Source organism: Gymnoscopelus braueri, assembly GCF_963280865.1.
Source record: "Gymnoscopelus braueri genome assembly, chromosome: 21".
Classification (NCBI taxonomy): domain Eukaryota; kingdom Metazoa; phylum Chordata; class Actinopteri; order Myctophiformes; family Myctophidae; genus Gymnoscopelus; species Gymnoscopelus braueri.
The window spans coordinates 9,512,248-9,529,559 of NC_137623.1; the positions used below are offsets into that span (position 1 = coordinate 9,512,248).

General features: G+C 41.9%; 1 protein-coding gene across 2 annotated transcripts in view; it reads right to left on the minus strand.

The window, feature by feature from the left end:
* mllt10 (MLLT10 histone lysine methyltransferase DOT1L cofactor) overlaps window positions 1-17,312 on the minus strand; it is a 73,614-nt gene that overhangs the window by 43,227 nt on the left and 13,075 nt on the right. For both annotated transcript variants that reach the window (XM_080417798.1, XM_080417797.1), the window contains exons 4-7: window positions 16,017-16,126; window positions 15,247-15,350; window positions 13,685-13,778; window positions 10,184-10,294 (exon numbers count right to left, since the gene is read on the minus strand). In XM_080417798.1, coding sequence (XP_080273924.1) covers window positions 10,184-10,294; window positions 13,685-13,778; window positions 15,247-15,350; window positions 16,017-16,126 — 419 coding nt within the window. The remainder of the gene's footprint in view (window positions 1-10,183; window positions 10,295-13,684; window positions 13,779-15,246; window positions 15,351-16,016; window positions 16,127-17,312) is intronic.

The window sequence follows — 17,312 nt, forward strand, 5'->3', positions numbered from 1 at the left end:
ACAGTACAGTACAGACCGTACAGTACAGTACAGTACAGTACAGTACAGTACAGTACACAGTACAGTACAGTAGAGTACAGTAGAGTACAGTACAGTACAGTACAGTCCAGACCGTACAGTACAGTACAGTACATTACAGTACAGTACGTACAGTACAGACCGTACAGTACAGTACAGTACAGTACAGTACAGTACAGTACGTACAGTACAGTACAGTACAGTACGTACAGTACAGTACAGTACAGTACAGTACAGTACAGTACCGTACCGTACCGTACAGTACAGTACGAACTGCGCATGCGTCGCATGTGCCCGTGTGTGTGCGCACACACGGGCACGGACACGGGCACGGACACGACTCGCGCTAAACGTTGCGTGTGTGTGTGTTTGCGACGGGACCCGGGGGGTTCCGCGACGGGGGGGTGTGTGGGGGGTTGCCCGTGGGGGGGGGTGACCGCGGGGGGTGCCGCGGGGGGACCCGCGGGGGGACCGCGCTACAGGACGTGCAATAACCTTCACCGGGTATGGTCTAGTTCTCAGTAATTACAACAATTCCGCCATCACCTTTCACAATAGCGTTCTGCTGTTCATGCATCTGATCGTGTGCCAAAGCAGAGAACTTGTGCAATGACAAAGTTCCCCTTGACAAATTCACGATGGGTATCTGGGGAATCATTTGGAAGTTCCTGATGGTCCGTTACATGCACTGTCAACCATCTAATATGCTATTTTTGAAGAATGAGTTTTGCTACAAAAATATTAAATAAGTGTGAACCCAGTAATATGATCTCATGTGAAAGAATACCCCTGAAAACATAGGTAGAGACACCAACATCATGAGGCTCAGATGAAGCACTTTGGAGTAACACTGGTTTCAATCAAATTTGCCATAAAAACAGACCGTAATCTGCTAAATTAATCTACAGAAACTGAAAATGTCAAAGTATTGCTGCATTACAATTTGGATTTCATCAAAACAAACTTGTTTCACATTCAAAAGTGATGAGGTGTCAAAGATTGGAATACAAAACCTAATTGAACCAAAAACGTTGGCGGCCATCTTTAATTCTCATTTTACGACCAGATCCCATGGGAAAAGTGCTTGGATCCGGCAAAATTTGAAATCGGCATACTTCAAACATGCCATATGCAAATTTTCACACTTTCTGCCGGAAGTGAACAACTGAGCCTTTTTTTGTTACATATTTCCCTCACTATGGGGAACATCTCCGGTAAGAATGATGAAGAAAGAAATCACGGCATAGACATTAATGCACTGTATGAATTCTAAATAATCGTGGAAGATGCCGAAAACAGATCCATATGGAAACAGATGATCCGCTGCGGCGAACCTGATGGGAATTAGCCAAAAGAAGAAGAAGATAAATAATCGACAAGTGGACAAAAAACAATACGCTCTCTCTCACTCGCTCTCTGATGGCTCACAGCGTGAAGGGCTTGACATTAAGCTTTATGTTCAATTTGTATTAGTAGTTTATCCGGGACGACACCATATGTAGCGCCTGTCCTGGCAGGTAATTTGATTCTGATGAAAATTAACAGCAATCGACCAAAATCGCATGTGAGACTATTTCTGACGGCAACAAATAACTACATGCTACTTGTTTAGAGCGTATTAGTGCATTACATGCGGTCGTACTAGATGCAACATCTCACCTGCCAAACAATCTTGTTCTAATAAAAGCCTGCAAAAGGTTGGAGGTGTGATTTAACGAGTATCGACTGTAACCACTGTGCACTTTAATGTCAACACTGATGGGCTTTAATTCGATTGTTGAAAGCGAGGAGAATTGAGGTGGCATCCCTGACTCATGTGAATGGGAATAGGTGGAACAGATCATTCTTCTTGTACACAGTGTGTGATTACACACACCACTAACAGGCATGGCTGATTAACTCGCACTAATATAGCTTTCATTTACTGACTGTGATCGCTGGTAAATGCGACCAGAGAGGCAGACCGCATTGTCATACACCAAGGTTCATATCCAAACTGCTGCTGGGGATCTATTAGATATTGTTGCCGTTGGGCAGAAACCTCCTATGTCCATATTTGATAGCATTACACTATAGTATCAAAAGTAGCAGTTCTGCAAGCTGAAAACGCTTGTAGAGCTGCTACTTTTGACGTTTTTGAATTTGAATCCTGAAAAGTAACAGTTTTGGACACCCAACAGAGACGATATGATTTTAGACCATCTCAGAAATTAGTTTTTATCACTTTGTATTAGCTTCTGCCTCAAGTTTAATTGGCCGTCGTGTCCATATGAGAACATTTACATGAAAATGATGTTCATTACAATAGAGCCCAATAGAACGGATATAAAATGGTCTGGCCGATATATCGAAATATAAATTGTAGCGACCCCACAAAAGGCCCGGCCGTTAACTCGCCCTTCTAAGGGAGCTAGCTCTCTTGGTACAAGGGGTTGAGTGCCGGACTGGTGATATGGAGTGTGTAGTGTGATATGTAGTGGCTGAATGCTGTCTATAGCACCTTTAAGTCTAATTTATATTAGAAACAAAGTCAGCATACATCAGCATTTTTGTTGAGCAAAAGGGTCATGTGACAAAGTATAAATTAGCCTCAGCGGTGAAGCTCAATTTATAGTCCATCGCACGGCTTGTCGCGAGCCGTCAAGAACTGATCCGCAAGCTGAAGATGTGACACGTTGTTAGCAGGGTAAGTGCTAACAATAACTCTTATTGGCAAGTGACACCGTCGTGTGATGGAGTATAACAGTGGTTCTCAAAGTGGGGTCCGGGGACCCCCAGGGGTCCTTAAAGGAGGAGTTCACCCAAAAAATGACTTATTTTCTATCAATTGCACACCCCATGAAGCCTTGAATTCATGTTTTTTTTTTTTTTTTTCTCCGGTAAGAATGATGAAGAAAGAAATCACGGCATAGACATTAATGCACTGCATGAATTCTAAATAATCGTGGAAGATGCCGAAAACAGATCCATATGGAAACAGATGATCCGCTGCGGCGAACCTGATGGGAATTAGCCAAAAGAAGAAGAAGATAAATAATCGACAAGTGGACAAAAAACAATACGCTCTCTCTCACTCGCTCTCTGATGGCTCACAGCGTGAAGGGCTTGACATTAAGCTTTATGTTCAATTTGTATTAGTAGTTTATCCGGGACGACACCATATGTAGCGCCTGTCCTGGCAGGTAATTTGATTCTGATGAAAATTAACAGCAATCGACCAAAATCGCATGTGAGACTATTTCTGACGGCAACAAATAACTACATGCTACTTGTTTAGAGCGTATTAGTGCATTACATGCGGTCGTACTAGATGCAACATCTCACCTGCCAAACAATCTTGTTCTAATAAAAGCCTGCAAAAGGTTGGAGGTGTGATTTAACGAGTATCGACTGTAACCACTGTGCACTTTAATGTCAACACTGATGGGCTTTAATTCGATTGTTGAAAGCGAGGAGAATTGAGGTGGCATCCCTGACTCATGTGAATGGGAATAGGTGGAACAGATCATTCTTCTTGTACACAGTGTGTGATTACACACACCACTAACAGGCATGGCTGATTAACTCGCACTAATATAGCTTTCATTTACTGACTGTGATCGCTGGTAAATGCGACCAGAGAGGCAGACCGCATTGTCATACACCAAGGTTCATATCCAAACTGCTGCTGGGGATCTATTAGATATTGTTGCCGTTGGGCAGAAACCTCCTATGTCCATATTTGATAGCATTACACTATAGTATCAAAAGTAGCAGTTCTGCAAGCTGAAAACGCTTGTAGAGCTGCTACTTTTGACGTTTTTGAATTTGAATCCTGAAAAGTAACAGTTTTGGACACCCAACAGAGACGATATGATTTTAGACCATCTCAGAAATTAGTTTTTATCACTTTGTATTAGCTTCTGCCTCAAGTTTAATTGGCCGTCGTGTCCATATGAGAACATTTACATGAAAATGATGTTCATTACAATAGAGCCCAATAGAACGGATATAAAATGGTCTGGCCGATATATCGAAATATAAATTGTAGCGACCCCACAAAAGGCCCGGCCGTTAACTCGCCCTTCTAAGGGAGCTAGCTCTCTTGGTACAAGGGGTTGAGTGCCGGACTGGTGATATGGAGTGTGTAGTGTGATATGTAGTGGCTGAATGCTGTCTATAGCACCTTTAAGTCTAATTTATATTAGAAACAAAGTCAGCATACATCAGCATTTTTGTTGAGCAAAAGGGTCATGTGACAAAGTATAAATTAGCCTCAGCGGTGAAGCTCAATTTATAGTCCATCGCACGGCTTGTCGCGAGCCGTCAAGAACTGATCCGCAAGCTGAAGATGTGACACGTTGTTAGCAGGGTAAGTGCTAACAATAACTCTTATTGGCAAGTGACACCGTCGTGTGATGGAGTATAACAGTGGTTCTCAAAGTGGGGTCCGGGGACCCCCAGGGGTCCTTAAAGGAGGAGTTCACCCAAAAAATGACTTATTTTCTATCAATTGCACACCCCATGAAGCCTTGAATTCATGTTTTTTTTTTTTTTTTTCGCATTCCTAAGCCAATAATTTCATTCCCGTCTCCTACCGACTAATGTATCTGGTAGGAGACACAAAGTAGATTCTTTGTGTCTCCTACCGGAAATACACACGGTCATCAAATTGTTGGCTTAGGAATGCGACAAAAACAAAAATAAATCCAAGGCTTCATGGGGTGTGCAATTGATATAAAATAAGTAATTTTTTGGGTGAACTCCTCCTTTAAGGGGATTCCAGGGGGGTCCCGAGCTATATTATTGATAGTTAGGAACCATATACTGAAGTCTCACAATTGCTGAAAAGATCCGGGGGCTAAAGCGGATGTCGAAAATGTTAGGAAGATTTTTTTATTTGTCTTTCTTCTGGGGCTCCCTGGCACAAAACATTTTCAGATGGGGGGTCCGCGGCCATATGCATATAAATTAACCATAAACCACTGGCCTAATGCATACCAAACTGGGGGTCCTTGAAATTAAAAAAGTTTGAGAACAACTGGAGTAAAAAAAATAGGACACGAGGGAGGGCGTATGGTGATGAGAGGGAGGAGGGTACGTTCAGAGAGTTACCTTCTTGTCTGTGTCTGGGGGTCTATCCATACACTGAGAGGAAGAGTCACTTAAGCTTTGAGACCTACTAGCTCGGCCCCTGCTCCTTCGCAAAAAAAGGTAAAGAGGGAACTGCGATTTACTGGATGAACTCCAGAGAAAGAGGCAAAAAAGGATTACAAAAAAAGGGAGGAAAAAAAAGATAACAAAAAAAAATGAGTTGAAAAAATATTACTTAAAAAAAACGAAATGAAACAAACTTAAGGAAATAAGGACCAATCAACTGAACTCAAGGATCATTCAAAACCCAAACACAGTGAAAAAACTGGGACATTATGAATGTCAGTTACAAAAACAAAATGGTTCCAGGAGACCATTGACTGAACACACTGATATCGGATGCAAGAACATAACACCGCCACGCTTTCCTTTTCTCAACTTATCACACAATGAAAGGTACGTGTAAACTACGCCTATCGATCAGGACTTCACATGTCAGTCTAAAGGCCAATTTATGCTTTGAGCAACAAGTTGTCGACCGACACGTTAAACCAAAAATAAAAACCACCGCCGACAGTGTTGCGTACCTCTGGAAAAATGAAAGGTTGCGGACGCTTCATAAAATGTCACGTACTGTGATTGTTCAGGAAGATGCATGAGACAACATCCACTTGTTCTTTGTTTACGTTTTGTGGTAATGCTGTCGTGTCAGCGATTCGCAGAGAGTATGAATGCTCAGAACTCGGTTGAGAGACACGTCACGTTATGTCGACTCTTGTCGCTCCAACTAAGCATAAATTGGCCCTAACAACGACAGGAAGCAGCAGGGAAATATATAGTTGCTGTCAGGCAGAAACCTCATATATCCATGTTTCAACTTTTTATGGTTTTGGGGTTTATTTCGTAAATTAATACCCTACTTCATCATACAAGAGTGTCACACAAAAATAGTTAAATTAGCCGATCTGCAAGCTCACAACGCCTCGCATCGAGCTTGCAGATCATGTTTTTTTTTTCCACTCGACAGCAACAATATTTCGGACGAGCGCTGTGCTTTAAACGATCTAAACCAGTTCAAAGCTGTCCCTGGGAGGCCAGGGCCTATCGATCTCACTCACAACTTGTGTCTGTCTCTCTTCAGTGTCTGTTGCCATAGCGATAAACGGGGACAACTTGAAGGATCGGCCATGTAACACAACAAGGCACAAAAAAGAAAAGAAAAAAAGGATAACCAGGAGACGGGACTCGACGTCAATAAACCACTCAAAATCTCAACTTTTTGGGGGGCATTCTTTTGGGTTTTGTGGTCGAGGGGGGCGGCTCATCAATCTGATTACGCTTCAAAACAAACAAACAGCGCTTTTAATTCTGTGTAAACATTAAAAGTTTGGCCGTGTGACAAGGGTTGCGATCAATGTGGAGGGAAACATCTGTAATCAGACACCGCTGGGTGCCAGGAATCCCCAGCGCTACTGATTGCAAAACTAATGCGGACAAATCAATGGGTGGATCCTACCCCGCACCACCCCCGTACCGAAGACTGAAAACAGTGGAAGGAAAATATGCTATTCCAGACATTTCTATGTAAGGGCTGGCATGATTATTTCAAACTTTTGCCTCAATTAATGAACGGGGAAAAAAATGTGAAACTAGTCGATCAACAAGCTATTGTATGCCACCATTGTACAATAAAGTATAATACAGGGTTAAGTGGTTTATCAGACTAATCAATTTAGTAAATTATACTATTTGGGTTTTTTTGTGATGATTCGATTATCCTACATGGTTATTTTTTATTATTTTTCATAACACCATTGTGCGACAAAGTATAAAATAAGATTTAAGTGATTAATCGCTTAATTGAAATGTATTTTCTTTTTAAAATAATTATTTGATGGATCAAAACAGAATAATCGCTATGGAAATAATGGATAATTGCAGCCCTAGTCATAAACATTCATCTTTAACCATTTGTGTGCGCGTAAAAGCTGCACAGTGACCTGTGCCGGTCCAACACAATACGCCACTAATACGCCTCAGTTATGCTTAGTTGCGTGTCGGTGGCCTGCGTCGAAAATAGACGATCTAAAAGAACTCAGAACGCATAGCAGTTCTGAGCTTGTAGATCTGCTATTTTCGGTGCACCACACCGAGACGCAGCAAACTAAGAAACTAAGAAAATACATTTCTGATCTTGTGCGATATCATGAACCATCCAGATCTCTCAGGTCTGCTTTCTGTCCCAAAAAAACAAAAATAAATGTGGGGAAGCAGCATTTAGTTTTTGTGCACCACATATCTGGAACAAACTCCCAGAAAACTGCAGGTCTGCTGCCACTCTTATTTCTTTTAAAACACAACTAAAGACCTTTCTGTTTGCAACTGCCTTTGATTGAGTTACATTTCTTTTTTTTCCTTTCTCTTCTGCACTGTAACTGTATCTGTTATTTTTGTACTTCTTTTGTTATATGCATCCTAATGTCATTGTATAATTGTGTTCCCTTTGCTTGATGTTCTGTGTAAACTTTAAAGCACATTGAATTGCCTGGTTGTTGAAATGTGCAATACAAATGAAACTGCCTTGCCTTTGCATTGCCCAAGTATAAATCAGCCTTTAACGCAGCGTAAACATCCGTCAAGTAGAATCTGATGAAAGTCAGTGTGTTAACAACGTTTCTATCCGTAGCCCATTGATTCCCTCTCTCTACGTCGCCGTCATCCATACAGTCCCCGGCTTAATGGCAGTATGCCCCGCCGTCCAAAGCCATTCAAACCCAATCAATATAGCAGCATGGGTTTTTCCATCAGTGTTTGTTAACATCGAAAAATGTCACATGATGCGTGCATCTGCGCACGCGCGCGTGTGCGTGTGTGTGTGTGTGTGTGTGTGTGTTGCAACGCCATCCCACCCATTCGTTGCCATTTCTTCCACCGTTCTAAAAGTGCTAATGGTCCAGTCATCGCTCCATACTTCATATATGCTTCCCTTCCCCGCAACGTTTTGTGTGTGTGAGTGAGTGAGTGAGTGAGTGAGTGAGTGAGTTGACTTATGGAGGGGTGGACTGGAGTGGGTCTCCCGCTGGGTGCAGGAGTGCTTTAGAGAATGTGACTCCTGATTTATACTCGGTAGCGCATTGTGTCGCGCAATATTTAGACGATGCTACGCCGCCGCTCGTCTAAGTACAAACCAGGCCTGAGTGTGTGAGCATCATGCATGTATAAACACATGCACGGCCTTGTGCATCTGGCTGTTGCCTTTGCAAAGTAAATCCATTTGATTTACTTTGACTGAACGCTGCTTGGGAGAATTGCTGCGTAGTTATTAGCTTCTTTTTGTACCATTTGTACATTTCCTAACACGCGTTTGTGCCAATAAGATTGTTAACCACTTGAACCCCAGCATCCATATTCTGAGGATGGCATTGGACATTCAGCTGTCGGAGAACGTCGGTTAAAGAAACACTCCTGATTTTATAGCAGGAGAATCCTGAATTGTGACCCCGTCTCCTTCTTGGCTCCTGAATTGAAATGCATCCTGAAATTCTCCAGATTTTTTGGGCAACCCTTTTCCTATGCTAGTACGGCGTCAGCCTGATAAAAGTATCAAACTCCCTGTTAAAATGCACCAGAATACACAGTAGTACACAGTAGATGTAACTACTGTGTCAAAACGTTTGTGGGGGAGGACCCCCCCAAACGTGTCGCACCCACATTAATTTAACATTACGACATTCATGTCTGTGTATAAAACCTTCCGTCTTGCTTAGCTTTTTACAGTTATTTTCATAATAACGTTTTTTAGATTGTTTTGTTTGGTTTTGTAAAGCAACTTTGGATCTAGAAAAGCTCTATAGAAATTGCATTTGTTATTATTATTTTACTCTTATCTGTGGTAAACGGGTTGTGTGTGTGTGTGTGTGTGTGTGTGTGTGTGTGTGTGTGTGTGTGTGTGTGTGTGTGTGTGTGTGTGTGTGTGTGTGTGTGTGTCCAAGAATGTTTGCAGGTATGTTCTCTTGGCCAAACCCATGTCTAAACTTAACCACACTAAAAGTCTAACATTAGCTCAGATTAATTAATGAAACCAAACCAAACCCATGTCGAAACTTAACCATGCTAAAAGTCTAACATTAGCTCAGATTAAACCAAACGTAACCATGCTAAGTCTAACATTAACTCAAATTAAACCAAACCCATGTCTAAACTTAACCACACTAAAAGTCTAACATTAGCTCAGATTAATTAATGAAACCAAACCAAACCCATGTCGAATCTTAACCATGCTAAAAGTCTAACATTAGCTCAGATTAAACCAAACGTAACCATGCTAAGTCTAACATTAACTCAAATTAAACCAAACCCATGTCTAAACTTAACCACACTAAAAGTCTAACATTAGCTCAGATTAATTAATGAAACCAAACCAAACCCATGTCGAATCTTAACCATGCTAAAAGTCTAACATTAGCTCAGATTAAACCAAACGTAACCATGCTAAGTCTAACATTAACTCAAATTAAACCAAACCCATGTCTAAACTTAACCACACTGAAAGTCTTAACTTTAGCTCAGATTAATTAATGAAACCAAACCAAACCCATGTCGAAACTTAACCATGCTAAGTCTAACATTAACTCAAATTAAACCAAACACATGTCCATACTTAACCATTCTAACAGTACCTAGACTTAATTTAAATAAATTAATTGAACGGTCAAACAGTCTAACATCAACTACAATTAATTAATCAAAACACACCAAACCAAACCCATGTCTAAACTTAAACCATATTGACGGTACCTATTAACCCATTGATACCTGGAACGCTTCTGTGTCACTTTAGATGCCTTTGGCTATTCAAAAATAGCAGATATACAAGCTCATAGCGCGGCACCGAGTGCCGCGCTACGAGCTTGTAGATCTGCTATTTTTGAAAAAATCGTGAACATTTTTTTTAAATATTTTCTTCAAAAAACTGTTAGGATTTAGAGTTTTTTAAAGAATCGCCTCAGGTCTTAATGGGTTAATTCACAGTAAATGCATTCATTGAACCGTCAAACCCATGCCTGGTGTCTCAGTCGGTCAGTGTACTGACCATATGCTCCTTGTGTGTCGCGAGGACCCGAGTTCGAATCCAACTCCCATCATGTCTTGCATGTCTCCCATCTCTCTGACCTTGATTTCCTGTCTCTCTACACTCGCCTATCTGAAATAAAGCATAACAAAGGACCAAATAAATGAAACACAAACAAAATCCACATCTAAAACTTATCCATACTAACAGTGTCTAACCGTAACTCAAATTAATTAATCAATCTTCAAACCCATGCCTAAATGTAACCATACTAACTATGGCTGCAACAGTTAATCAAACTATTTGATTCATCAATTATAAAAAATATATATAATAAAATCAACTTTAATGAAATAAGCAATTTTGAAACACAAATCATTCAGATTGTTTTTGTTACAGGAGTGCATATGGTATATGTTTATATACTATATGCTGAAATTTCATATCAATCATTGTTAAGTTAACATCATTGACTGTCTTCCATTCTATAGTACGGAGCTTTTGCATTTTTCAGTTGCTCGTCACTTCAACTTTGCATGCAAGGGGGGAGGGACAGTCCATTATCAAACAAATCGTTGCCGTTAGGCAGAAACCTTGTATCTCCATATTTCAACTTGAGAAGAAAAAAAACAGAATAGCAGCAAATAGAAATAGTAAATAGTAGCAAGCTCATCGCGACGCAGTGTGAGCTTGTACAGTAGATTGGCTATTGTCGCTATTTTGTAATGGTTTTAAAATGATAATAAAAAGAACGATTTTGGACATAAAAGGTTTCCACCCAACAGCAACAATATGGACGGCTGGTGTTAGTGAGATTTTACAAGAGTAAGTGGTTTATACCACTGTTTCCCTAACAGTGGATCGGGACCCATTTGTGGGTTGTGGGTCAATTTTCGTGGGGTGAGTGAATGTCCTTATAGTTAGTCCTTTAATTTTCGCGGGTTCGAGTCCCGATCCCGAGAGCCTTTTAGCTGCATGTCACTCCCCATCTCTCTCCCCATTTCCTGTCAGACTACTACCCTATAAATAAAGGCATAAAAGCGAAATAGTTAATCTTTAAAAAAAAGAAAACAAAATTTAAGAAGTAGTGAAAATAGCAGATCTGCACATTTCTCTTTTGGGTCTCGAGCTAAAAAGTCTGGGAACCAGTGGTTTATACTGTATGTGTGCTGTAGCACCCAGTCACTCACAGAAGGCAGAGAGCAGATTGCTGAACACCCACTACCAAAACAATATCTCCAACTGAAGCGTTTTTTGAAAAGCGAGGCCAGACTTGATTTGATCATTCCGTCCTGAACAGATCGATCTGTGGGCTTCACTAAGGACATTTAACTTCCACTAACCCACTAAGAACGTCCCCTATGCCCTCGCCTCCTTCCTCCCCTCTCTCTTCCCCTTCCTCATCTCTGTGACCCAGACACAAGTCCCCTGGCCCCCCTGGTCTCGTCCGGTGTGGAGGTCTGGTGTCAGTATGGACTTCCTGGGCTTGTAAGGGGGGGCTCGGTTTCCCCTCAAGAAATATTTGCCCGGGATGAAAAAAGGCCCTCTGTATAACGCCGTGAGATCGTGTGACACTAAAGGGGGCCCGAGTCCACAGAGAGCGAGCCCTTTTGAGCTGGCAGCGCCAGTCTGCCATGCATTTCTGTGGTAAAGACGGCGCTGGTGGCGCGCTCCCCCTTCCCAGCACTCCCGACGGCCGGCGTTTTTTTTTTGGCACAGCGCCCTGGGCGCTTCCAAGCTGGACACGGTTCAACTTTTTTTGGAGAGGAGCACTGCTCTTTTCGTCCTCCTGGCTGTTGTCTCACAACACCGGTCATTTACGACCCGGCGTTGAATCATTACCACACGACCGTGGGACGTACCATGTTTACGTTGTTTCAGCTAAGCTATTTGTGCTAATAACATAAATCGGGACGTTTGAGCACAGCAATGGCTGATAGGTTTGAACGTTGCGCTAAGGACATGATATCGTTGCTGTCGGGTGGCATTAGCCCAAAAAATAGCAGATCAACAAGCTCATAACGTGTCTCGTGTCAAATCATTCATTTTCCACTATATACGTACGTGGACGTCACCGAAAAACAAATCAAAATATGCTTTTAGAGCAGTTCCCCCAACAGTGGGGTCGGGACTTAATTTTGTGCGTTGTGAGCTTGTAGATCTTCTGTTTTCCCTTAGTTTGGGTCCCAGGCAAACATCTAATTTCTCTTTTGGAGTCTTGAGCTAAAACGTTTGGGAACCACTGTTTTAGAGGACACCCGAGTTTCATCTGTATAACACCAGATCAAATCCCAGTCAGCCCAGCTTGATCTTGAAGCAGAAAGCGTTGGAGGGGGGGGGTGAGGGGTGGGCACTCTGACAGAGAGAGAATATGGGGGGGTAGATTAAATGACAGAACCCCTTTAATCCATTCAAAACGGGAACGCATCTGTGTAACCACTTTAACCATTATTTTATACTTTGGCTATTCACAGAGTGCGTGCTATGAGCTTGTAGATCTGCATTTTTTTGGGGAAAAAACGTGAAAATGTGTGAAAATCTTTGAATATATGTATTTTTTTTACTAACATTTTTGCTTCTCGGGATTCTACAAATGTCTTCTAAATCCAAACTTTTTATTTTTTTACTTATGTTGCTATATATATCAGTGGTTCTCAAACTTTTTCATGTCAAGGACCCCAAAAACCCCAGAAGCAAAGATTTGATTTAGAGTATATATATATATATATATTCAAAGATTTTCACAGATTTTCACAATTTCTTTTCAAAAATAGCAGATATACAAGCTCATAGGGCGGCACTATGAGCTTGTATATCTACTATTTTGGAATAGCCAAAGAAAACTAAAATGACACAGATGCGTTCCCGAATGGAATGGGTTGAAAAGTCAGGTGAAAGCTATTTCTCATTGTGTCACAGTTGCAATGCGAAATCTTGATACTGCTTGGTCCTTGGTTGCATGCGAAAGCAAAAGAAAAACGAAAATCCTAAACCAAGTTGGATGCTTGTGCGCAACACATTAATCACCATCAACTATCAATAATACGGCAGCCACTTGTGTCTAAGATTCACGACACACAGGGCCAGGGTGAAATCAATGCCCCCCCCCATTACCGAGGGCCAGTGACTACAGAGTGTCCTGGCATGGTGACACAGCTAGTGTGTGAAGAGATGGGTCCATGAATGACGAGCCGCTCGTCACCGCGGCCATTCATTCACAGCATCGCATTACAATGACACGGTTGTCCCAGCGGGCCGGCCGACCGACCGCCGGAGCGCGGAGTGACCGTTTGATACCACATGTTTACGGTGGCTACAAGATCAGCTAGGTTTTTTTTTTGGCAGATTAAGATGTCGACACAGTATTTCGAATAACGTACATGCTTCGAGGTTCGATCACGTGTTAGTGAGAGTCAAATAAAAGGTCAATTTATTGATTTATTTTAAAGCTAAAATAACTTTCAGGCATACACAAGGAGTTCAACACTACAAGGAAATACATGAACCATTTGGGGGGCTTACCAATTTGCTGTGGTGATATTTGCAGTAGCCGCAGTATTTGACGTTGTCTGCGTCTGAACCTTGTTCCTCACACAGCAGCCCGGCAAACTGGGCACTGAAGCACACATGATGACACGCACATACACACACACACACACACACACACACACACACACACACACACACACACACACACACACACACACACACGCACACACACACACACACCCACCAAATACATGACAGACAGAGAGAGAGAGATAGAAAGAGACACAAACTTTAATTAGGCATGTTAAAATTATTAACTAATCGCAATTATTTGAGATAATAGCAATACTTTTTTGCATAATCGTTTCCATGTTGAACAATGTTCATATATTTTCAAATATAGTGGAAATGGCAGATGCACAACAGAGCATGTAGATGGGCTATTTCTTTTTTTAAGTTTATTTATTATTATTGTTGTTTGAAAGTACAAAGTTATTAAATATGTCATTCCTTTCCTTATATATTTCAGTTATTTGTCATATATCTGCCCCTGGGCAATTTTTTATGGCCTAAAAGCCAAACAGAAATGGAATTTTTATTGTAAATATGTTTCAATGCCGAATGCCAAAAACTATGTGTGACAATTAATCGTCAAGTAATATTTCACAATCGTGACATGACAGCCCTGACCTTAACCCATTAGGACCGGGTACGCATCTGTGTCATTTTAGATTTGAGCTAACCATTATTTTTATACTTTGCCTATTAAAAAATCACACCCTGTGTGAAGTGGGCGGTGTATTCCTAGCTAATCACAATACTGAATGGAGTCAACCAATCATGTACAAAAGATAAATACATTTATTGAAACACTCTTTATGATGGACGAAACCATAACTCGAAAAAAACCAAGATTTGGTTTTTTTCGAGTTATGGTTGCTTATATAGGGCTATGCACATGTGTCATGTGACACTGGCCAATCACAGTCCTGAATAGACTGTGATTGGCCAATCACAGCGCAGGATAATTCTACAAATTTAAAAAGTAATAAGTAAAAATAGCCAAAGAAATCTAAAAATGACACAAATGCATTCCCGGACTTAATGGATTAATGGCTGAAGCTGACAGCTGTTGACACCTTTGAGCTGAGATACTTTAGTAGAGACGCTTTCAAGCTGACAACAAATAACAACAGTGACCGTTCCAAGTCCTACAGTGTACATAATGCATATAAGCTTCTACTACCTTCTAGTTCTGTTTCCAGGATAGCAAATTAAAAAGCATATCGTCTCTGTTGGGTGGAAACCTCATATGTTCAAAACTGTTACTTTTCCGTATTAAAATAAAAAAATAGCAAAAGTAGCAAATCATGCCGTGTTTCGAGCTTGCGGATCTGCTACTTTTGAGGATTTTGTATGACGCTGTAAGTATGATTAAGTAAGGCGCTAATTTACGAAAAAAACACGAAAAGTTAAAATATGGAGATAACAGGTGATATAGCGACGATATGAGGACAAACATACGACTTTGGAGACTTTCTTGAGAGCTCCATCTTTGGTTCAATAAAGTTGGGAGTGATTTGAATGCGTCTCACCATGTGACGTGGAAGGCCTGTCGGCAGCCATGTTTGTTGCAGGTCATGCAGGCGCCGCTCGCAGCTTTACTCTCCCTGCCCTGATCCTCACAGATGTAGCACGTCTACACACACACACACACACACACACACACACACAAACACACACACATTTCAATTATAGACACACAAAAGTGCATGGTTTAAAGCAAAATAGAATCTTATGACTCTCTTTTTGTTAGGCCAAGTCCCAATCTGCGATTTGAGAGTGTTTCCTAAACAATATGTAGAATTATGTTTTGTTCATAATGTTCTACATTCCAGTTGCAGAAATCGCAGATTGAGGCATTAACATTTCCATTTATGAAACATCCCAGACCGTTAGGGTTTTTACGGAAGATGCTTCTGAACATGCATTCTATGGCTAGTTTGACCAATTCAAACACTCTTTAATATAATCTATTCTATTGATAGTTTGAAAACTTCTATTACTCTTTCAATTTCATCTTAAAATAACTAATAACCGAAAATAGCAATATCTACGAGCTTGTAGATCAGCTATTTTTGGTCCACGACATGATTCCATAAAAAGATGACTTTAATCCATGAAAGTGTCAAACTAAACACAACATAATTTGTGAGCACACGGAAGTATGGTTTCTGTGCATAGACTTTAATATATGTGTGTGTGTGTGTGTGTGTGTGTGTGTGTGTGTGTGTGTGAGAGAGTGTGTGTGCGTGCGCATGTGTGTGTGTGTGTGTGTGTGTGTGTGTGTGTGTGTGAGTGTTACCTTATTGTAGCGGTCATGTGGTACAGACTGCAAAACAATGGGCTCCATCGTGGAGACGTTGGCGAACTCCACTTCAGGTATGTAGAGTGCACAGACCACATGGGCCCAGCCTACACACACACACACACACACACACACACACACACACACAGTGGAAAGAACGCCATAAATTAAGACGAATGTGTTAAACACACACACCCACGTAACACACTCAAGCACGCTACAAAATTACAATACATTCACGTCATATGCACAAATTACAACACATTCATTCACGTGATAGCGTGAAACACAAATAATGGGTACACTCACAGTGGGCCTCACACACACACACACACACACACACACACGCACACACACACACACACACACGCATAAAGGTGTCAGTCAGTGAAGGCAAACAGAGGGCAGTAGAGTGACAGGAGGGGGTCGTGAGAGATAAACGGCCGGGTTGACGAGGAGTTGAGGAGGAGCTGAAGGGAGGTGAGCAGGAGGTCAGATGGAGGTGGAAGAAGAGGGGGGGGGGGGGGGGGGGCTCCGTTTAAGTCCCCACACCCCACCCCGCAGCGGAAACAAAAACAGGGCTTAAACTTACAGTTGAACCCCTGACCTGCCTTTGACCCTGTGAGCAGGACATAGGGAGGGCAGGGGGGGAGGGGCGGGGCGGATGGGGGCGGGGTGTGAAACAGGAGCGTGTTGTTGTTTTGAAGTCCCCTCCAAGAATCTGAAGAGACCTATAAAACAGGACTATAAAAAGTGGCATGGGCCATTTTCTTGCAGCCACCCCCCACCCGCCCCTCACGCCCCCCCACCGGCCCGGCCCGAACCGAGCACTAACACTTTAACCACTTAAACCCCAGCATCCGTATTCTGGGGGACACTTTTCGCAAGGAAAATAGCAGATCGACAAGCTCACAACGCGTTGTCCATTTTCAGCGTAGACATATAATGTAGAGTAAAAACAGAACGTATGGGGTTTCATGCAACAACGTATGGGGCTTAAGTGGTTAACGCCCCTGGAGACGCCTGACAAGAAGCGACGGAACCAAACAAAGTTGAGCGCCTCCGTTCGTACGGCGAACGTTGCTCGCCTAAAAAGGACTGATCTTTGAGCCAACAGCGCGGCGAGTCTACGTGTTCACGGCACAATCTCTGTTAGCTAATTTAACACCCATAGTGTAAAGAAGAACGGAGCTGTTAAGGGGACTTTCAGAAAACTGATAGGATTTAGAAGACCTTTGTAGATGTGTTTCCGGATTGAATCGGTTAAAGACCATAATGATTCTTTTCAAGGCC